Source organism: Crocodylus porosus, unplaced genomic scaffold, assembly GCF_001723895.1.
Source record: "Crocodylus porosus isolate Cpor-Errol unplaced genomic scaffold, CroPor_comp1, whole genome shotgun sequence".
NCBI lineage: Eukaryota > Metazoa > Chordata > Crocodylia > Crocodylidae > Crocodylus > Crocodylus porosus.
The window spans coordinates 42,241,544-42,265,115 of record NW_017728886.1 but is presented as its reverse complement, the minus strand read 5'-3'; the positions used below and the strand labels follow the sequence as shown (position 1 = coordinate 42,265,115).

General features: G+C 43.3%; 1 protein-coding gene across 2 annotated transcripts in view; it reads right to left on the bottom strand.

The window, feature by feature from the left end:
* Positions 1–22,997, bottom strand: part of VPS50 (VPS50, EARP/GARPII complex subunit) — a 145,105-nt gene extending 122,108 nt beyond the window's left edge. For both annotated transcript variants that reach the window (XM_019533271.1, XM_019533280.1), the window contains exons 1-2: positions 22,885–22,997; positions 19,332–19,400 (exon numbers count right to left, since the gene is read on the bottom strand). In XM_019533271.1, coding sequence (XP_019388816.1) covers positions 19,332–19,400; positions 22,885–22,917 — 102 coding nt within the window. In that variant the 5' untranslated portion in view covers positions 22,918–22,997. The remainder of the gene's footprint in view (positions 1–19,331; positions 19,401–22,884) is intronic.
* Positions 22,998–23,572: the final 575 nt, after the last annotated feature.

Sequence of the window (23,572 nt, the reverse complement as noted above, 5' to 3'; positions counted from 1 at the left end):
CACCAGGTTGGTCTGACAGGACCTGCCACTGATGAACCCGTGTTGGTTGCCCCTAAGCATGCAGTCCCCTGCTGGCCTCTCCTGGATGTGTGCTTTCAGTAACTGGACTTGAAAGACCACTGTGAAAGTAACTGGACTTGAAAGACCACTGGCAATTGTGGTTATTCCCATGAAATGACATGTGATATTTCTGAAGTGTGTAACATCAAATTAAAAACAAAAACTGCAATACATGTTATGGACACTACAAATGATAGGTTAGTTCACAACGCCATTTCTATTAAATTAAATTTACTAAGTATATTTGGACACTCCATGGAGTTTCTTCATCAACAAAACCAGTTTTTCTAGTATAAAGATGAGAAGAAATATTTGCATAAAAATATTTTGATAATTTCTTAGAATACAGTATATTAGTTTCTAGTAGAGAACAAGCACCCAGAAATTTGTTTTTGTAACCTCAGAGCAAGTTAGAATGGAAGTGATAAAAACCAAGAAGATTAGAGCATAAATTAATGACTGGTCTCCAATATATTCAGTACAGAGATATGAGGCGGAAAATTTTCCAGTGCTGTTTTTCCGTGGGAAATTTTCCATTTCTTAAAATTCATTAGTAATAATGAATGGATGCCAATACAGTAAGCTTGGCAGTTTCAAAGTTGTAATTAATGTTTTTCAGGTGATTATTCCTAGGAAGTATGTGAGGGAGTACATATATGTTTTATTGGATTTGTAAACAGGAGGGTAAATACAGTCACATAATAATCCAAACCAAAACTCAAGTTATGAATTCACCTAATTGGCTGTGCAGGTCAAATCAAAACCAAAGATAAAATTCTTATTTCATCTCAGACTGCAAGTGAAAGCAAAACCAAAACTAAAACTGCGATTAATTTTTGTTTCACTTTCAGTTCAGGAAACACACAAGAGCAGTGTCTCATGTCTTTCCTTTTCTTGAGTTGGGGAAGTTGGAAGTGTTTGCATAAGATCTGTTAGTTTTTTAGTGCTTTTGGTTTCAAGTAGTCATAATAATGCCTAATCAGGAAAAAAATACTAGCGAGTGGCATCATTAGAGTGAAGTTCAAGCTACTGAAGGAAAGAAGTTGGCAGATGTAAGAATTGTGGGCAAGAACATGCTAACAACTCAACAAGAATGAAGAAACATTTAATAACATGTAGAAACTGTCCCAAAAGAGTACAAGCCGTACACAGAAAGCTAAGACAACCAAGTGGTGGATCAACATTATCTGAGAAAAAGTCTACTTAAGGAATCCAATGCAAGTAAACAAATTAATATGTTAAACAACATACAGTATAGGCTAGCATCTATATTGTTTTAAAACATTATAAATTTTAAAAGTGTTAGTGCAATTCTGGACTATTATTTATTTATTTAAAATATTTGTATCCCGCTTTTCTGCTTGCACTAAGCACCCAAAGTGGCTTAGACTTAACAATATTTTAAAAAAACCATAATAGATAAATAGTTAACTATTTCAACCCAGCAGAGCGAGTTTAGTCCTCTGGCCAACAGCAGAGGCTGAACTTATACTTCCCTTTGGCACTGCATCCCCAGGGCAACTGAGCAGCAAGTTGAGCTGCAGAGTGTTTTTTCGGGGGCGGGGGAGAAGGAGGAGGGAAAGCAAGTTCCCTGCTACTATTACTCCTTCTGATAGATGAGGCTAAGATAAAAATATTTTACCCTTCTTGCTGCAGGAACTTGGTAGCTCAAGTTAGATAGCAGATTTGCAAAAAATGGAAAATGAAAGTGATGAGCTGCCAGGTCTGGGGGAAGAAGCAGCAGGATCCTCGCTTGCAAGATCACTGTCACCAGATACGTGATACGACATGAGTAGCTGTTCAAGACAGTCAAGCTTTTTATCAAGCTATGTGGACAAAATATCAAAAGAAGATTAAGGAAAAGCAAATGAGACATCAGCTTGAGCTATATTTTCAAGTGGTACACCTCTTTCCATAACTGAAAATTAATACTGGAAGGAACACTGCAAACTAATTCACCCATCATATAAGTTACCATCACATTATCGCTTACCACATTCTCTCTTAGAGAGCATGACAGAATTCAAACAATGGTTATTCAAACAATTGGTCAAGCAGAACCACTGACTCTCATGTCAGATGGATGTGATATACAAGGAAATCCTTTATTGAACATTATGTTAGCAACACCTGAACCAATATTCCTGAAAGCAATCGCTATCAAATCTTCTCGTCGTACCAGTAAATACATAGCCAAATTACTGAGTGAAGAGATTGGAAGTGAAGGTACCTCCAGGGTACAAGCCCTTGTAACTGATAATGCAAGTATCATTACCGCTGCATGGCAAATATTAAAGGCAAAGAGTACAAGCCATTAATAGTATTTGGCTGTCTTGCTCATGGGTTGAATCTTCTAGCGAAGGACACAGTCAGTATGAATACAATGAAGACAACATTGGCAAACTGCAAAGCAAATTGTGAAGGTATTCAACAATCATGTTGCTAATCAGACTTTGAAGAAATTACAGAAAGAAAAAGCAGGGGAAAGAAAGTGCTCTTTTATTGCCTGGAGAATCTAGATGGGGCTCAGCTACAAAGTGTTGACATTGTTTGCTGTGCACAAAGAACTGCTTGCAATGTGCTTCAGTAGATAAGATGGTATCCCAGATTATTCCCATGGCCATTCAGAAGCGGCTTGTCAGCGACAATGTGTTCTGGGTTCGAGTTCAAGGAGCATTCAATTTGCTACTACCAGTTTCAGTGGCTATCAAGAAACTTGAAGGAGATGCACTAAGCCTTTCAAATATTCCAGAGATATTCAGACAACTGAAAGAAAATCTAATTGAGCTTTTGCCTTCTTCATCTCAATCCAAAAAAAGAAGAAAAATTAACCAACTTTTACTAAGAGATCTGAGTTTTGCTCTTATCTAGCTCATCTGGCAGCAAACCTTTTGGATCCTCAACACAGACGACAACATTTACAAGAAGATGAATTATTTACTGCTCTTGATATAACTGTGGAAGTAGCTAAGAATGTCCCCAATATCAACAAAATAGCTATGAGGAAAGACCTTACCAAGTACCATGCAGAAGACAAACTTTGGAGCAAAGACATTATTTGGCAGGCAAGAGAGACTAGGTCTCCTCTCACATAGTGGAAAGGATATTGTAACATCCAACTGTTATCCAGGATTGCTTTAAAAGTCCTAAGCATTCCACTACAAGCAGCTTCTTGTGAATGGAACTGGAAGGCTTTCAACTCAATCAAGACCAAAAAAAGAGGACTAGACTAACAAATGAACACACCACTAAGCTTGTTTCTATTTCTCAAAATCTCTTGCTTGTGAAGAATGAGTCAGAAGCACAATTAGTCAAGAAGATGCAGTGTGATAAGTTGCCCTTGCCCATAGACTCACTGGTAAAACTACCCTTTAGCGAAAGAGAATCTGGTTCAAGTAGTTCTGAATCAGGTTTCCCTCATTCTGGTTCCGAAATGGAACCAGTAAGTAGTGCAAGCGATTCTACAGATACCTCCAGTTTCACTGCTGCTGCCGCAACGACTTCAGTGAAAGAGAGTTAAGCGCTGTTGAAGTAGATGAGTGGACAACCACAGCATATCATGCACAGTTCTTTGGGTGTGCCAAAATTAGTGTGTCAACAGTTTTCAGTGCGTTCGGTTTTTTTCTTAAATTTAAAACAAACAGCGTAAGGGATGTACGTGCTATTGTGTATTGTCTTTACATTTTTACAAGTATTCCAATAAAAATAGTTTCTTTCCACATAAGGCTTTGAATATAACATGTAAACCACATTAAATGTGATGTATTTAATTTTTTTCCTAATCAAATATTTCAGTTCAAATACTTGTGGCTATTGGGGTATAAAATTAACATGAGAGTACTTTTTAAGTTTTGTTTACTAAATACAAGTCAAATAAGCATGCTAAATAAATCACGCTTTATTTACAGCATTGGAAAATTTTCTGGAAAACCCACATCTCTGATTCAGTAACATTACCAACATATCTTTTTGGAACAGCACTAAGGGTTTGCTTTTCTAAAGGAGGTGCAAGTCTTCAAATGCTGCTATTTCTTTTACTAGCCCTGAAGGACACGTTGCAGGCTGATATTCTCTGAAAGCACACAGAGCAGAAGCAGAGCCTCTCAAAATTAATTTCAGCTATCTTGGCATGTCCCTTTCAGACATGAATCTGTTCTTCCAGAGCATCAAAAATCCAATCCAAATTAGAACCGTTTTATCCAAAACCTCAAAAACACCCTTAAAGAAGCAATATCAATTTTGCCCCAAGATGACAACAGTTAAGTGCAGCAAGAACCACTACCTGCAATCTAGAAAGCTCTAAAGATACATCCCCTAATCCACCTCAAAAAAACCCAACATTTAAATAATCTGAAAAAAAAAATTAGCCTTGGAAAGGCATATCTTGTGCCATGCGTTTTATCTGAATTAGTTACCAGAGCTAAACAAATTGCTTAATTACAAAATTAGTCTCTTGGGGTGTTTATACACACGATCCGGAAGTTTGACGGGGTGGGGGCGTTAATAAAAGCCACTCTAATTCAGGGGCGCACTGATACAGATTTTTTGGGCATATCAATTGATACCTATATCTGATTCCCAATATGCAGCCCAACAGCACAGAGAGCAGCGTCCAGCTGGTAAGTCTGTTGTGGGCATGGGTGTCTGGTGCCTCAAGTCGAGGAGGGGCCAATCCCGCTGACTGGGAGGGGGGGGAAGGGGGCCCCCTGTGGCCAACCTCACTCACCATGAAAGCAGCTGGCGGCCTCACTCCCCAGCCAGCACTCGCAAGGAGGGAACTGGTGCTCCTGCCTGCCCCCCTGCCCACCAGCTAAACGGGGAGTCTGGCACTCTCAGGGGGAGCACGTGCACCCCCATGCACTGCCCCTGGTTGTGGGGGAAGGAGTAGGGGTAGCAGACCAAAGCCCCCACGGTGAGGGACTGGAGTGGGGCTGGAGAAGGGGCTGCGCAGCCAGGGTGTGGTGCAGGACAGAGCTGCAGCCTGTCCGGGGGGTACAGCTCCCACAGCTGCATGCATCCTTGGAGGATATGGGGGCATGACCGCCGGACCTGTGCGCAAGGCAAGGGTGGCCTGCTGCTGCCAGCCTCTTCCCAGCAAGGGGGTTGGATTGGGCTGGGCTCAGAATGGGCAGTGAGTGCTGTGATGGGGGGCTATAGTGAATTTTGGGCCCCCCCCAGCCCCACTCAGCACCACAGCTGCCCACCCTGAGCACAGCCTGGCCCAGCCCTCCACCAGATCTGGGGACACACATCCCCATGTCCTCCCAGGGTACGTGCAGCAGCAGGAGCCACCCCTCCCCACCCATATCCCCCAGATGAGCCACTCACAGCTCTGTCCCATGCCCTGCCCCACACCAGCCCACTCCCTCAATCTGTCCCCCCTACCCACACACCCCTTCCCTCCCACCAGACTTATCAGTCGGACACTGCTGTCCAAGCTCTGCGTGCAGCCACCACCCACCACCCTGCACACACATCCCTGTGCGCAGCCGCTGCCCACTCCATGTTATCTGAAAACCCTTGCCAGGTTATTTCAGGTAACGGAATTTTTACATAATCTGCAATCCACTTACCCCAGGGATGCCAGATAACAAAAGATTTTACTGTACATTACTGTAACCTCTTGCTTCCATTCAGAGTGGAAATATTCCACCCCCTCAAGTGACATTTAAACACCTTTTTGATAAAGGGAGTAAAACAGATCTGACTCCCTTGCATAAAAAGGACAAAATCTAAAATCTGTAATTCCACCGAGGCCAGCTAGAACATCTAGTAGTAGTGCACACTAGTATTGCAGGCGTTCAAATTTTGCACAGTCCTTTGTTTTCCCCATGCCCACCCTCCATACACACACACACACACACACACACACACACACTCAGCAGGGGATGGACATGTTATCATGTCCCAATAGCCCAAACACCTGCTTTTGTTAGCTTCCATCAGTCAAGGACCATGCCCAAACCTCCTCTGGGTTCACTGGAGGAGACTCAGCTAGTACCCCTTCTCTTTTACCCCTCCCCACCAAAGGTTCTCCCTCCAACAGGAACAAACACAATCTTTAACAAGAAAAATACAAGGTCTTACCTTTTCCAAAAAAAGCCAAAGTAAAACCCTGGTCAAGATTCCAAACACAGAATTCCCCTCCCCACCATGAGTGGTGTTTTGTCAGATCATGCACTAAATCAGCACGTGTCATATGCCCCATACCTGAATGCTCATGCCAGTATTGCATGAGCTGACTCAAATGAGTCAGAGTTTCCTGATACAGTGGCCCTAATGCAGCATTCCCCAGGGCTTTTCTACCCTGTTAGACTTCCATTAGCGAGAAACAAAAGGTTCCTAGCTAGTTAATTAAATATTCCCTAATATATCACATAAATTAGAAGCAGGCAAAGTCTTTCTTTTGATCAGCATAAGAAACATCCAAAAAAGCAAGATACCATTTCTTCCACAATTAGGAACTGCAAATGCATAACAAGCATATGAGATCAGTGATCCATTTACACTAAAACAAGGTGGGAAGAAAACAAACCAACAGTAATTGTTGTTACAAACAGACTTAGCAGAATGTGATTTTTATTCAATAATTTTGACAGATAATATTGATGTTTATATTTAAGCATTTTTTCTTATTTCTATAGATTTAAATTCCCAGAACTGCATGAAATTAGTGGTGTTGGGGGCAAACCATTTATTAATAATGGCAAACATACTGCAGGACTGATGCCAGCTAAGCAGCAGGGCTGCCACCAGTCCTGGGTCTTCTCACCCATAGGGCCTTTGTTTACTTTGTCATTTTCTCTTCGTTTCTAGTCCCCTGGGGTTTCTGCCTTTTTAAGGACTGTGTCTGTTCCTGTACTGCAAACTGCAGTCAGCACAGTTCTCCATCAGCCATCATTTTTATTATGTCACCTTGGTATAAATTGTGGTCATTAACCATGGAAATATTTTTTCATCAGTCTGAAAGCATGATGTGAAATTGACATTTATCAACATTTACCAATCAAAATCAAATCCTGCCAACCCTACTTACAAAAAAATAAGATTTCAAGCCTATGAGTGGAAGAAAATTATGTTTGTGGTGAGACTGTAAAGCACAAGAGTTAAAGTAATAAAACAGGAAGATAAACAATTATATGGAATAGGTTATTATAAGGTGCAGGGTTAATCTGTTGATTTTTTTCCTCTCTTCACCTCATTTCCAGAAGTTGAAAGCAAGTATTTGGTATGTTCTGCTCTTTACTTCAGTCACTAGAAATGATTATGCTGCCATCTGGTGGAATACCAAGCAGCTTTGATTTTTACTTTGTTTCTTCCAAGGAAGCTCAGTTCATTGGCAATTTTCACAACATCCTGCACCTCATCATATATTTTTAGCAAGGCTGGCCAAGACATATAGGTATTAAAAACAGTGATTCCCACCTCAAGGCACCCTTTGGAAAAATGCCAGGTCTTAGTTTTCACTCATCTTTTAACTACAGAAAAATAATAGAGGAATTCTTCTTTTGCAAAAAAAACTCAGACCACAGCAGCTTAAATTTCAAACAGACATCCATACTGTCAGATACCATCTAAGCTAATCTTGTGAATTGTGCATAGGTGTTTGTACACCTGATAGTGCAAATATTGCATGACACCCTGGTTGGGAACCACTGGATTAAAGAATGTACCCAAAATTACAGAGCCAAAGAAACATTTTTAAAAACCGATCAAAATGTATCCTGATAAACCCTGGTCATCAGTGGGTATCATTCATAATATACATCATGGACGGGCAATTATTTGGGCCTGTGGGCCAGAGACAGATATAAGGAGCTGCTACAGGCTGATCAGCACCCCCATTCCTCGCAACAGCCTGGAGAGATCACTTTTCCCCCACACCAAGCAGCAGCTTCTAACCAACCACCACCACTGCTGCCGCTGCTCAGCACAAGCAGGTGAGCCCAGAGCTGGGGTCGGGGCTGCGCGTGCAGGTTCCTGCTGGTCCAGAGCTAGCCTGCTCTGCTGGGCTGAGTCCCGAGAAGGCACAGAGCCGGCGAAGGTTGGGCTGTGTGTGCAGATCCTCACTAGTACCATGGGGTTGGGACCAGCAGCAGCGGCAGCCAGAAGAAGCCACCACCACCTGGGCTGCCTAGAAAGGCAATCCAGCTGCAGAGCCACCCCAGCCCCACTGCATGCCTTGGGCCAGGTGAACCAGGGGACCCACCACAGGTAGATAAAGTTCTTCCATGGGCCAGATCCAGCCCACAGCCCATACTTTGCCTACTCCAATATACATACACTTGGGGGACAGAGAGGGAAGAGAAGTGGCTAAGAGACATGTTATTAGTCTATTTGTGCAATCACCAAGATATACAGCCTGTCCCCTCCCAAGTCATTAGGTCAAATCCAAAAAAAAAAAAAAAAAAAAAATGGAATAAATAAATAAATAAATTACAGCTTAAAAGATTATCATACAAAAGAATGTTTTGACCCAAAGAAGTTACCCTCTGCCAGCTTTCCAACAGCTGATATGAGATTTGGGCTCAGTCCAGTTCTTGATGAACATGTACGCACACCAGACATTTGGCAGCCGTATTGGCTGAGTTAGCAGGGTGAGAAGGATGCTGCCACAGCACGATAAGGAGACAGTGATACAAAAGCACAGATGTCTATTATCCTGTCACCCACAGCAGGTGGTCCTTCCAGGTCAAGCCCAAGATAACACCTCTGGCATAACCATATTGGCATAACAAGCAAGTTTTGCACCCTGGACAAAACCTAAGGAGGTGGGGTGCAGGGAGAGAAAGTGCCCAGCCTCAGAGCCTAGCGGCTTTCTACCCAGTACTGTGCCTTGGGCAGCAGCAGCACAAACTGTTGCTAGGAGTTTTGGGACCCTTTTGCCACCAACACACATGCCAGACAGCCAAAACACACCAGTTTTAAGCAGCAAAAAAAGAGATAGCAGCAGTAAGCCACCGGTCATCTGTCACTATCATTTCTCTGCTCTCCATATTGCCAGTTGGAGCTGCCGCAGGGGTGACACAACCCCCTCACTCCATTCTGGTGTCCCCTTCCCCTCCACTTAGCTAGGTCCCGGAGGACTGGACAAGGGCCAATGTGGTCCCTATTTTCAAGAAGGAGAGGAAGGAAGATCCAGGCAAATATAGACCAGTCAGTCTCACCTCCATCCTTGGCAAAGTCTTTGAAAAAATTATCAAGGCTCACATTTGTGAGAGCCCGGCAGGGCAAGTTATGCTGAGGGGAAACCAGCGTGGGTTCATAGCAGGTAGATCATGCCTGAGTAATCCAATCTCTTTTTATGACCAGGTTACAAAACACCTGGACACCAGAGTAGGGGTTGATATCGTTTACTTAAAAACTTCAAAGGCCTTCGATACAGTATCACACCCCATACCGGTGGGCAAATTAAGAGGCTGTGACTTGGATGATTACACAGTCCAGCGGGTGGCAAATTGGCTAGAGGGTCGTACCCAGAGAGTGGTGGTGGATAGGTCGGTATCGACTTGGAAGGATGTGGGCAGTGGGGTCCCGCAGGGCTCGGTCCTTGGACCGATACTCTTCAATGTCTTCATCAGTGACTTGGACGAAGGAGTGAAGTGCACTCTGTCCAAGTTGGCGGATGATACAAAACTCTGGGGAAAAGTAGACACACCAGAGGGCAGGGACCAACTACAGGCAGACCTGGACAGGTTGGACAAATGGGCAGAAAACAAGAGAATACAATTTAACAAGGAGAAATGCAAAGTGCTGCACATAGGGAGGAAAAATGTCCAGCACACCTACTGCCTAGGAAATGACCTGCTCAGAATGACCAGCACAGAAACGGAAAGGGATCTTGGGAGTCCTAGTGGACTCCACGATGAACATGAGTCGTCAGTGTGACAAAGTCATCAGCAAAGCTAACTGCACTTTATTGTGCATCAGCAGATGCATGACAAACAGAACCAAGGAGATGATACTTCCCCTCTATCAGGCACTGGCCAGACCGTAGTTGGAATACTGCATGTAGTTTTGGGCACCACACTTCAAGAGGGATATGGATAACCTGGAGAGGGTCCAGAGAGGGGCTACTTGTATGGTTAAGGGCTTGCAGGCCAAGCCCTATGGGAGAGACAAGGGCACCTGGACCTCTTCAGCCTCCACAAGAGAAGGTTGAGCGGTGACCTTGTGGCTGCCTATAAATTCATCATGGGGGCGCAGAAGGGAATTGGTGAGGCTCTACTCACCAAGGTGCCTCTGGGGGTCACAAGAAATAATGGCCATAAGCTAGCAGAAAGCAGATTTAGACTAGACATTAGGAGGAACTTCTTCACAGTTAGAGTGGCCAAGGTCTGGAATGGGCTCCCAAGGGAGGTGGTGCTCTCCCTTACCCTGGGGGTCTTCAAAAGGAGGTTGGATGGGCATCTGGCTGGGGTCATCTGAACCCAGCACTCCTTCCTCTCTATGCAGGCGGTCAGACCCTAACATCTATGAATCTAAAGGCATGTGCCCACTCACCAGGCCATTGTTACACACTACTGGCAAGCCCTGAACAAAATCCTGAGGAGAGACATGGTTGAATGCTGGAGTGCAGGAAAGAAAGTCCCAAGCTGCTACTGGCATGGAGCAATCTGTCCAGTCCCCATGGCTGCTGTCACAGCAGTGTCATGGAGTTTCTGCACATAATGGTTGCTGCTAATAGCAACCGCAGCCATTCAGTCACCGCTCTCTAGGTAGGCATGCAGGATGGTTCCCCACTTGTCCACCCTTTGTAACACTAATGGGTTGTGCCTACTCTAAACAGAATCCATTTCTAAGTACCTGGAGAAGTTGATTAGGAATAATAAGCATGGATTCACCATGGGCAAGTCCTGCCCAACCAACCTGATTGTCTTCCATGATGAAATGCCAGCTCCATAGATACAAAGAGCAGTGGACAGGATATACCTTGACTTTAGCGAGGCCTTTTATACAGGTCTCCCACAACATTCTCACAAGGAAGCAAAGGGAGTACAGGTTGCATAAACAGACTGTAAGGTACACAGAAATCTGGCTGGATTATTGGGCTTAAAGGGTAGTAGTCAATGGCTCAATGTCTAGATGGCAACCAGCATCAAGTGGAGTGCCTATGGGGTCAGTCTTGGTTCAGTATCTTCATCTGGATTTATTTAGTCTAAATTTTTCCAGGCTCAAAATAAGTTTCATCATGGATGAGTAACTAAATTGACACTGATGAACAAAAGTACAGAAGCCAGCAACGACTTTTAAGCTACGTGCAGACATTCAGGGAGGTTTGAGTGCATTAAAAATGGCCACCCAATCTAAGGTAGGTTGGGATGGGGCAGGCTAGCTGAGGAGGTTAAGGGGATGGGAGGGCAGGTGGGCTCTGTGGGAGAGATCAGGGTGAGGGATAGGGGGCAGGCAGGATCCACAGCAGATTGCTAGGGTCCAGGAGGGTTTGACAGGATATGGGGGGCTCGCGGGGTCTCCAGGGGTCTTGGGGGAAGGGGACAGGACCAGAAAAAATTATTAGCCCCCTGACACCCCCAGCAAACCTAACCTCCATCACTCCATCCCCTCCCCCCACTAACTGGCACCTGGAGTGGCTCGTGAAATGGGGGCAAAGGGTGTGAGGGGCTGATGGAGCTAAAAATAGCCCAGTGCCAAGGACGCTGGTAGGAAAGGTGCAGTCCTAGGGCTGTGGCCAGTGGCTGGGCTTTCACAGCCCAGAGGCTGCGTAGGTAACTGCAGAAATTCCATGCACCAGTCTAACGTAGATCAATTAAGTTAGAGTACTCACCGATCTAGGTCTTAGACTAGTTTTCACCATTTTCAGACTGATCTGTGTGCAGAGAACTTCTTTACCGTTATTGGTTTAGATTGATTTCCAATCACTGAGACCAGATATAAAAGTGTAAGGGGTGCACCTGGGCAAACTAAGTTAGATTGGGTGACCATTTTAACTCAGTCTAACATCCCCCTTACCTTCCCAAATATCTGCACTTAGCCTTAGCATTCAAGAGCTCAGCAGCAGCAACAGCAGTCCCTCAATCAGAGAATGGCAGTCTTCCAGTAAATAGGGAAGTCAGTGAATCCACAGATGACTGAAGAGCATCCACAACGATCTGAGGCCAATCCACAATTCATATGTTTGATTGCAGACATGAAAAATAGTTCTGGGAGGAAAGAGCAGAGCCCAGTGACAGCAGATCACTGATCTTTCTCTTTGTCTCCCTTATCTATCTGCCTCCATAGAGAGAGAAGTTTGCTAAAAGTGATCAATGCTTTGTTGTACATCTTAGTAAAAGAGGGGATGATTCAGTGCTCAAGGCTCTGGTTACCAATGTTAATATTGCACTTTATCAGAAGTATTCTGAATTAATGTCTACATAACTTTTTATAGTATTAGTAACTTTATTGAGTATATAGTTCACAAAGTCACTATCTGGGCAGAACTATTACAACATTTCAATTTTGTTCAGATGGTACACTGAGAGTTAAGAAAGTAACTAGGTATTAACCTCCCTCAGAAGGACTCTCAGGACACCTCCCAATGAGTGTGCACATGCAAGGATGTTTCCCATGGGACAAGTAGCAGCTGCACATATTTGTGCACTGCTATTTGTCCCCAGACACACCCCTGCACATGCACTCTGGCACACAGCAAAGTGCCCTGGGTGGGGTAAAGGAGGCAGCCTTACCTGAGATCGTTGGGGCCTCCTGGGGCAACAGAGATGCCGAGCCAGCTGCTTAGAGCCTGGCCAGCAGCCAGCATAGCAGTCAGGCTCCGGTTTCTGGTGCCAAATCACTTCTTTTTTAGCTGCATTTTTTTTTTGACACTGAGATCTCCTGGTGTCAGAAAAACCCACTACACTGGAAATTAGCACTGCAATGAACAGGTGCACGTGCACATGTGCTACGTGTGGCTTGCAGCACCTCAAATGGGTCTGAGGCATTACTAACCACATGTACGTGCTCAATGGGATGCGCCCTCAGGGTTTGTTCTAAACATCACTACAGTGTTTTTGTTTGTTTTTTTTAAAAGGGTGGGGAAAAAACAAACCATTATTTCTCTTGCCCATTCTTTCTACAGCACTTGCTACAACACATCATGGAGAGAACCAAGCTATGCAAAACATGCCTTTCATTCACAGCCTCAAAGACTTTCCCAGATGCCAAGACAACAGTCATGCTACAATAAATTACAGCTTCTAGCTCCTTTGGTTTCCAGGTATCTAAAGCCACCAAGAGCTAGCCTAATCCCTCACCAGTGAAGGACAATATTCCAGTTAATCCTGTTCATGTAACCAAGACTTGTTTCTTAAAGAATCAACCTCCCTAACCTGTCTGTTAAGATGCGAGAATGCTCACAGTACATAACCTAACGTCTCCAATTAGTTCACCGGCCAAAACACCTCCTCTAAATATTTCTAAGCTTATATCCTGAAACTTCCCTTCCTTCAACTACCAACACTTCAGAACAAAAGTGTTAATAAAAGGCTTAACATAAAAAGGCAATGAAAATGAATAATCCCAACATTTCTTCAATATAGAACTACCCAAAGGGAACTGGGACAGAGCGAGACACACAGTGTATTCTACCACTGCTAAGTCAGAATAATGAAATAATTACAGAAACTGAGGTATAAAAAAAAAGAAAAATGGCAAATTAATGAGGTATAATTATTTGAGACTGTCCACTTCCCCCAGATCAATATGCATTCTTTACCACAGCAATGGTAGGCTGATACCATCTACTCAGGGATTAATACACCTTAGGTGTTTCTTCAGCAGGATAGCCCATATCCTTAATGCCACTGGTTGTCAACCAGGGGTACTTAAAAAGGTTGCAGGGGATACGCAGAACTAATGTAGCCAACAAATGCCGCATGTGTGTGCTGCTCTGCGGCTGCGTGCACAGGAGGCCAGGAGAGCAGCCAGGTCCAGCTAGTAAGTATGTTGTGAGGGAAAGGGCCTGGAGGAGCAGATCAAGGCCCCAGCAGTGGGGGAGGGAATGGGAGTGGGGCTGGGGCAGGGCACAGGACTGAGCTGTGCAGGGGGCAGCTCCCACCACTGCACGCACCCCAGGAGGCATGGGAGGCATGTGCCCCTAGATCTGTGCACAAGGCCGGGCAGGCTGCTGCTGCAGGCTGAGCCCAGGGCTGTGTGGGGCTCTTCCCAGCAGGGGCTGGACTGAGCAGAGCGGGGAACAGAGCCACGAGCAGCTCGTCCAGGGACATGGAGGCAGGGAGGGGGGCAGCCAGCTCCCTTGGTTGCGCACATCCTTGGAGGGCATAAGAGGCATGTGCCCCATGATCTGTGCTTGGGGCAGGGTGGGCTGCTGCTGTGAGCTGGGACCAGGGCTGGGACCAAGGCTGCTCTTCCTGGCAGCAGCTGGGCCAGGCTGTTTGGGGTGGGCACAGCAGTAATAGTGTTGGGAGGCAGGCTATTGGGGGGGGGAGGGAGGTGCAGCCAGTCCAGATTTGCTATAGCCCCCCCAACCCCCACCCCTAGTGCCACCACCACCCACCCAATGCAGCTCAGCCCAGCCCCCCAACAAGAACAGTCCAGCGCAGCCCCAGCCCACAACGGCAGCCTGCCCTGCCCCAGCCTTACTCCCTCTTCCACCACTGAGCCAGCCCGCCCTGCCCTATGTGCAGATCTGGAGGCACATGCCCCACGCTATGCCTTCCTGGGGTATATGCAGCAGTTGGAGCTTCCCCCAGCTCCCTGCACCCCCCAGACGAGATGCTCGCAGTTCTGTCCTGTCCCACACTCCACCCCAGCTGTGCAGCACCTGCCCCAATCCCATCCCTCACCACAGGGGCCTTGATCTGTCCCCCCACCCTTAAAAACAAGAAAAGAAATATAAAGGGGTACACGAGCTGAAACTTTGAGAGAGAAGGGATACAGATGTTCAAAAAGATTGAAAACCCTGGCCTAAAGTATCCCCTTAAAAAGATGATCCTAAAGTATTTGGAGAGTGCCTGTTCAAGAGTTCAGAAGGTTGTCCTGCACTCTAACAGAAAACTAATCAAAGATATCTCTAGAAGCCCCTAACCAAGCTTCTCACCCTCTCCTTTTAGAGAATAAAAGGTTTTGAAGTCATAAAAGGTTTTTGATTAAGCTTGGGTTCACAACCAGTAACAGCCCATTTTCCTATTATAGAACAATTAGGGCCAAATTCTGAGTATAGCAGAAAATATACTAAGCACTCAACAGAATCCAGCCTGTATATATTTGTTGTTAGACAAGAGAACTTTCCAGGCAACAATAACAGATGGAATATACATTCAGTCTCCCACATTAGACTTTTCTTGTATCATAGTTTCTGTCATCATTGATCATGTAAAGTGCCAGGATAAGAACCATGGTCCAAATCCTCAGGTGCATAAGGTATATGATAATCATTGCAGAGGCAGATCTGGACTCGATGATCTCCTGAGGTCCCTTCCAGCCCTAATGTCTATGAAATCTATGAAATCTTGCTCAGGTCTGGTTTCAGATTACAAAATGAGTTCCCACAGGAACTAAGGACTAACCTTGCCACCTTCCATTCCAAGCAGAGGAGCATTTCTTCCAAGTGGATTTCTCCAATATGGTAGTATCACAGAGGATATACAAAAACCAGCAATAACCCTACCAAAAAAGATTAGACACCACACAGTTCTCCCCACAGGAAAGAACACCAAAGAATATGCCACACAACAGATATTACCCATGTATCATTATATATATATTCAGATAACATATTGTTTATTGAAAGAAGTACTAGAAAGTCCAGGCCATTGCAAGCAAGGGAATTCAATAATTAATATAAAAAGCATCGCCCCACATCCAGATCTTTGAAAATGCACCAAAAGGCTTCTATTTAAAGCTATTCAGTCCCTGAGATAGTCTGTTGATATGCTGTAGATTTGGGGTTATTTATCTTCTACCACCTCCAAAAGAAACTGTGAATAATGAGACTGAAATTGACTAGCTCAGTAGTTATAAAAAACAGATCCTATATAAACAAGATACTATGGCAATAAATAACTGCCTAGCTTCCTCTCTACAAGAGGTGACAACTTTTTTATTTTACTTTCTGTGCTCTGAAAGATAGCCTAAGTTTTCCTACTGGTTAAACTGCCATAGTTACTTGGATCTATTTTTCAAATATTTCCCCTCATCTGGGGTATCTTCCAAAGTCATTAGTTCAGCTTTGGAAACTGAACCCAGTTCCAATATCAGTTCTAACCAAATTCAGAGGAATTACCCTGAACATCAATGTATTCCAATGCAAAAACTGTTACTATACTCATTTTCAAGAAAGGATTTTATTGGATTGGCTGGTTTGAAGCAACCACATACAAGTTTTGAGTAGGGTCTAAAACTTTGCTGGCTCCTTTGGAGAATTATGCCTACTGTTTTAAGATAATAATGAGTCAAAACTTAACATCTTACAAAACCGTTGTCTTTCCTAAGCACACACCAACTGCTGAAACTTCCTTAGCCTGACGAAGGGTTTTTGAACACGAAAGCTTGCTTAAAAATTTTTTTCCCCAACCATTTCAGTTGGTCCAATAAAACATATCAGATTCACCCAAAGAACCCTGTTTGCCTCATCTTTCCTGTTTTTTTTTTTCTTTTTGGTTCTGGCAAAGACCTTTTTTTGGTGCATGAAATGTTGTACACCATTATAAAATAAAGTTTTAAGAAGATTTAGTTTATGTTCGCCAAGCTACTTAATTGTACCATTATAACATCTTATGCTTGTAACATCAGGATGTTACTGTGGCAATGGACTATAAACCCCAAACAAACATGTACATGTGGGTACAAGCTCAGAGCCTATATTACAGCACTGTGTTGCATATACCACTGCAAGTCAAGGGAGTCTTAAGAAAAAGAAAATAAATAAAATAAATAAAAATCAGCGTTTAAATTCAGTATCTTTGTCACCTGACTGCTTTTCATTAAGAAAAGATTATAGTGAGCTATTTACCACCAGCTTTTAAATTACTAGTACTTTTTAAAAACTACACACTTAACAATACAAGGAAAAAAGGAGGGTTTGTATACAGTATAAGCCTTTAACATACAGGTTTTTTGAGTAAAAGTGTTATGCTGACTCTCTCCCCTCCACAAAAAAACAAAACAAAAAGCCTCCAGACATGAACAGAAGTTAATGATTAGCACCTCTAAGAAAAGTCTATGCAGAAGTTTCAGTATTAATGATGTCCTTTAATCCATGTGAGGTTGGAACTGCCATATATTTGAATGGGATTTTGTTCTAAGAACAGCTGCAGCACTATGATTGTGTACAACTGCCACATTTATCATTTTACCACAGACGCATGAAAAAAAATAAAACTAAATTATTAAGATCAGCTTGTTTTGTTATAATGAACATTGAAAGACGTCACACACACACACACACACACACACACACACACACTCTCTCTCTCTCAAGTTATACTCACATAACAAAAACCCAAAGAAACAATTACTGAAGGCCTGCTTTTATCCAAATACTCACTTGGCAGCAGAGGTAGTTTTACTACATCCGTACAGGTACTGTTATTCAGTGAATATTTATAAAAGAATTTATAGAATTAAAAGCTAAACACTGGAGTTCAGACAATTTTTTTGATGCCACTAATTTAATACATAGACTCTTGCAATTCGAAGCATGTGTACCATTATAAAGTATGCTGTGTTCCAATTCAGATGTTGTTAAAAAATAAAACACAACAAAGAAATAAAGATCTGATCTGAGTCATAGAATCATAGGGCTGGAAGAAACCCCGAAGGATCTTTGGGTCCAGCCCTCTGCATGATCAGGAAAGACATCTGGGTTCAGACGACCGCAGCCAGGTGACCATCCAGTCTTCTCTTGAAGACCTCTAGGGTAAATGATTGTACCACCTCTGGAGGGAGCTTGTTCCACAGTCTGTACACCCTAGTTGCAAAGAAGTTTTTCCTAATGTTCAGCCTGAAACTATCTTTCAGGAGTTTGTGGCCATTGTTTCTTGTTTTCCCCCAGGGCACCCTGGTGAACAGTTGTTCACCGAGCCCCTAATGTACGTCTCTGATTTAGCGGTAGAGCTGCAATCAGGTCCCCTCAGCTTTCTTTTCTTCTCTTTGCTTTTGATTTTCATATTACGTCATAACAACACGTTTCTGATTTACCTCAACATAAGCAGCACATTAAAGTACTTTTGTGTATGATAATGTACTTTAAAAGAATAAAAAAATATGATATTTGGACTTAGAAATGGAAGGCAGTAACTTTCTAATTCACAGGCTTAAGCCAAAACATATCTAAGGATGCTTACAGACATGTAAAAAAAAAAAACCCTTATGCTTTACTTTAAGCTTGGTGCACCCCTGCACTCAGCATGGCACATGTCAAGAAGAGGTGCTACATTAGTTGGACCCAGCTTGCCCAAAGTTTGTATAGATCAGGTGCTTCACCGGGACTTTTTTGGCACTTTTATCTAATAGCTGACTGAATTGGCTATTAGATAAAAGTGCCAAAAAGCTCCACTGAAAAGCCCAATCCATACCAATGTTGGGCAAACTGGGTCCAACTAATGCCTGCCTCTTCCAATAAAGCACAGTTTCTGGTTTTTTCTTCCACATCTGTCAGCACCCTACATGACCAAGCAACAAGTCACATCTGGTCCAAACAAACTCAACAGGCCAATGAACACATCAATCTGGTTAGACACTTGTCAAGAATTCAGCCCAACCTTTTTGCATGATTTTCAAGTAAGAAGTTGTCTGTGTTGACAATTCCCAGACCCTCAGACAATAGAATACTTGTTTCCATGGGATTATCATAATCCTCTATTCCTTCTGATATAACGCAGAAAACCATTTATCCATTTCATATGTTTGGCAAATATGATGATGAACTAAGTCAAACAACTGGAAATATATGTATGGTATCAAACCCAAAGAGATTGAATACAGAGGGTAAATGTGCATTCCACTGCCCAATCCATTCCAGAAAGCATGCATTTTAAACATTTTAAAATCGGGAGGCAGCCTAAATGGAAGTGCAGTAATCAATCTGAAAACTGATGAGACTCATGAAGGCAAATGCATCTTAATTTTGATTCACTACACTTCCTTGCCCAAAAACTCAAGTCTTTTTGCACAACTTCTTCATCCAATCTGTGAAAAAAGCTACTTCGTCAATAAGCAGAGGTCCCAAAAAGGTATAAAAGTTTCCCACTATGTGAAAAAAGTGGAAATGTTAAAACTAAAAGAAGAACCATAACATTTGTGGATCATACCTTGCTAGGAATCCGAAAATTCTCAATAGGACTGAGGTCATGAACATTCTCCTGAGGACTTCTGAGACCCTTAAGAAGAAAAATAACAAACATCAATTTTGTGCCTTTTACAATTAAACTACTTAAGATCTTACCTAGAGTTGAAAATACATATACAGTAGTTTTAATAAATTAGAGTGACACGGTCCTAATTCTACAAACACTGCAATGGGAGTATTCATATGAATTACTCCCACACAAATATTTGAAGGAGGGGCAGAACCCACATCCTGTTGGGTCAAATCTATTAACATCAAAGGATTAGCTTTTTCTTACAATTAATACTTGCAACCTATTGCACAAGCTCATCTACTCCCACAGCTTGATTCAGTATTTAAAAGGCTAGTAAAGTCCAAATAAAATCATGTATTCTATTCCATTAACTTCATGAGCTAATGGCATCAAAAAGCTTTAATCCAAAGTAAGTAATGCCCACTCTGTATAATAAACTGTTATTTTTATATAATGGAATAGTTAACTATTTACCAGCTACGGCTGTTTTTCTTTGATGTTTGTTAGAAGCGAAATAAAAATCAAATGCTCCCAATTTTACTAAAATATATAATAATTGTTGTTTCAAACAATTTTAATCTTTGAAACAGAGGACATGTCAATAATGTGGAGACTTAATATAGAATGCATCAGTTACCTAACAAACAAGTGTATTTATGATTTTAAAAAGTGATGCTGTAGAAACCAGTACCTTCACTCCGCTGTTTATACAGGGTCTTCTCAAATCACATTAATTTAGCTTTCTGAAAATACTGGGTATTACAACTTTCAGGAATATAGAGGCAATACAGATGAAGGAAAACAAGCTACATTATATGTTTTAGCCAGCATAACCTCTGCTAAATTCTAAAGAGGCACAGGGAAGATGAAAAGCAAGGAACTCTTTAAACTCAGGCATGATGACTACAGCTACTACAGGGGCCTCAAGCAAGTGATATGAAGACTAAGTTTCAGGCACACATATGTGCAACTTGTGTCAATCTTGTCCTTAGAGATGGATCCTCAGTCCTTCTCAAAGACAGACTGTTGATGGCTATGCCTTCTTCATTCATAAAATGGGGATAACACTCACCTTTGAAGACCCTCAAATAAAAGATGCTGAATAAAGGCTAGGTGTTATCAGATAAACATTTATAAGTACTATATTAGTCACATTTGAAGGTGATGGGTAGTAAATACAGGAAGACTTCTTTTCTTTGAAAGTCATTTTTCTAATAACATTATAATTAAAAAATGTTTCAGGTCCTACATGCATAAAATTACTTATTTGCTATTTATCTTGCTCGTCTCTGATTTTAAGTGCTTTGGACATTCAAACATCTTTATTCTAAAACTATCATCACGAAACAAAAGCATTTGTATGTCAGTGAATCAAGAGAATCAAGGTACCAGCAACCCTAGGTAACTAATGTTGAGATATGTTTTCCCCATTTTTCTCCTAAAAATCAGAGGAAGATTTCTTAGTTGAATGGCTGATGAAATTCATGCTCTCTCAAAGACTCTACATTATTCCAGGTCCCAGAACAAAGAACGTGAAACATTCCCAAGCAGTTCAAATCCTATGTTGGAGAAGTCACACATTTTATCAGGAATGGAGCTTTAGTGTGCCTCTGTGTGTGCATGGCAGGGGATGGGGGGAAGAGAGCTGAAAATGTGCAGAATGACTTCACAATCATTTCAATTTTCTTTTAATTACAACATAGTGTAAGAGTAATGTTGTAGCTGTGATGGTCCAGCAATTCTACAAGGCTTGCAGTGATATCTTCTGCTGGACCAAGTATGTATTTGGGATAGTTAGACAAGCTTGTAAATGAAAGACAGGTCTCTGAGAAGTGTCTTACATCGGAAGCTTCTCTAACTTTATCCCAACTACATAGTTGGTTCAATTAAAAAAAAAAAAAAAATATATCACACTAAGAGAACCTCTTGCTTAAATTACAAAAGAATCCCTTATGTCAGGGGTTCCCAACCTGTTTATGCTACAGACCAGCAAGCTATGCACTGGAAGTGACCACAGATCAGCAAACTACAGACCAGCAGTGACTGGCACACTGTGGGCTGGCAGCCAACCCTTTTTTACATTTACTATTAAAAATTTTATACCAAGCATCTTAAAAAGTATATTTCTTATACCTGCGTGGCTGCTGACACACAGTGTGCTGGTCGCTTCCAGACTTCTGGTCTGGCAACCAACCCTCCTGCAAACCAGCAGCCAACCCTTTGCAGCCTGGTACTGGGCCATGGCTGGGGGGTTGGGAACCCCTGCTTTATGTTACTTTTCAAATGAAAGCATTTTTAATTTAGATCATCTTGATTGAATATCTCCAGACCTGATTTCCTCATACAAGAGGCAGAGAAGAATCCAGACTTTGGGGGTAAAATGAAAAAAATGGGAGGTATGAATTCAGAAAAAAACTAACATCAGGATACGAATCCTCTCCTCAGCCATAAAAACTAGGAATTTAAAAGCAGGCAGCACCTGTTCCTCTCCTGCCACTATTGCTCTTTCTAAAATAATTTACATAACTATTCATCGTCATTTCTGCTTAAAACCTGGACAATAGCTGTCTGTCAATATCAATCTGCTACTACTAAGTTATGAAGACAATAAAGCAGACACAGAACGATCCAAATGAAGCTGCAACAAGTAGCAAAGTCACAGATGCTGGGAGATGAGAGTGAACAGTAAAGGTTTCTCTTTCCCAGCCTAACTCCCATCAGTATGGGATGAGAAAGAGAAACTGTTCCAGCAGGAAGGAATCTTCAAACTAATCAGATGCCAACTAGCCAAAGGAACCATCATGCAGGGCTCAGTAACAACACCCTAGCAGAAGCCCCGCCATCCTACCCAATACTAGAAGCTCAGCATGTGAGAGGAGTCTGTTTTTTTAATTGGACCATCACATAAGGAATGTATTGGCATATTACCACTCATTCACCTTTCACATTCAATTCTAATTAGTATCTAGTAGGTGCTTCAAACCCTATCTCCAGTATATGCATCACTACTTTAAGACAGCTAAACAGCAAGCCTCAATATCAAACTTAGAAACAAAAATTGGTTATTTCAATTACTGCATTTCCCACCCTTTGATCCTCCACACTTCCCAGTGGAAGCAGGGGGAACAGTTAATTAACTAGAACACTTAGTGGGAGGTTATGACTTGTAACTGATATCTGGGCCAATTTTTCTCTCAAAAGTGGGCAAGTAAAGTTAGACACAAAGATGTCTGATGTTTAGAGATGCCAGAATTTCCTGTAATAATTGCAAAAATACAGGGCTTGGAAAGTGTGGACCACAATGTACACTACGCCTGCCTGAACTACAGCCTTGGGCTGGCGGCACAGCTTCCTCACTCACCCACGCCCCGAGCCCCTCTCCAGGGCTCACAGGAGACACTGTCCAAGGAAAGCGCTTGCTCTCGGCCCCTTCCCACGTGCGGAGCAGGGACTCCCACCCGCTTCCGGGCTCCCCCGCGCCCGTCGCCTCGCCCGCGCCCACCTGGCGGGTCATGAGCGACTTGATCTTCTGCATGGCGAAGAGCCCACGACGCCACGCAGCTCCAGAAACCCCTGCCCCTCCGCAGACTTCAGCCCGTCAGACACGGAGAAGCCATATTGCGCAGCACGTGACAGGACGCCGTCGGCCCAGTGCATGCTGGGACTTGTAGTCCGCGGCGGGCCCCGTGACTGGGCCGCTCGGGCCGCGAGAACTACAATCCCCGTCGGCGCCTCCCCCACGAGACGCCTCGCAGCCCCCGCCTCGGGGCGGCCGAAACGGAGCTGCTGCGCGCCTGCTCGGCACCAGGGGCGCCGCCGTGCTCCGGCCACGCCCGGCCCCTCTGGAGCTTCTTCAGTGGCTCGGGCAGCTTGAGCTGTGTGGGTGGCTTGGGTGTGTGATCTTAAGGGTTTTATGGACAGGCGTGAATTAGCCTGAATTATTACTGACTGCTTATCAACTTAAGGCCAGTTGGCAGCCCTGGCAGCCGTGTGGAGGACCCGACCCATCCCCGTGCTCGTCTTAGGAGCAGGCTCTTGGCCTCATTTTCCCTTTTTTTGATGAGTTATCTGGAATAGGAGGCAGCCACCGAGTGGGTCCTCATCCACCCCCCCGGATCCCAACTCGCACCTTTGTGCCTGTCTCAGAGCAAAATAGCCAAGTAGGCAAGGGAGCTGCATGCACCCCTTAC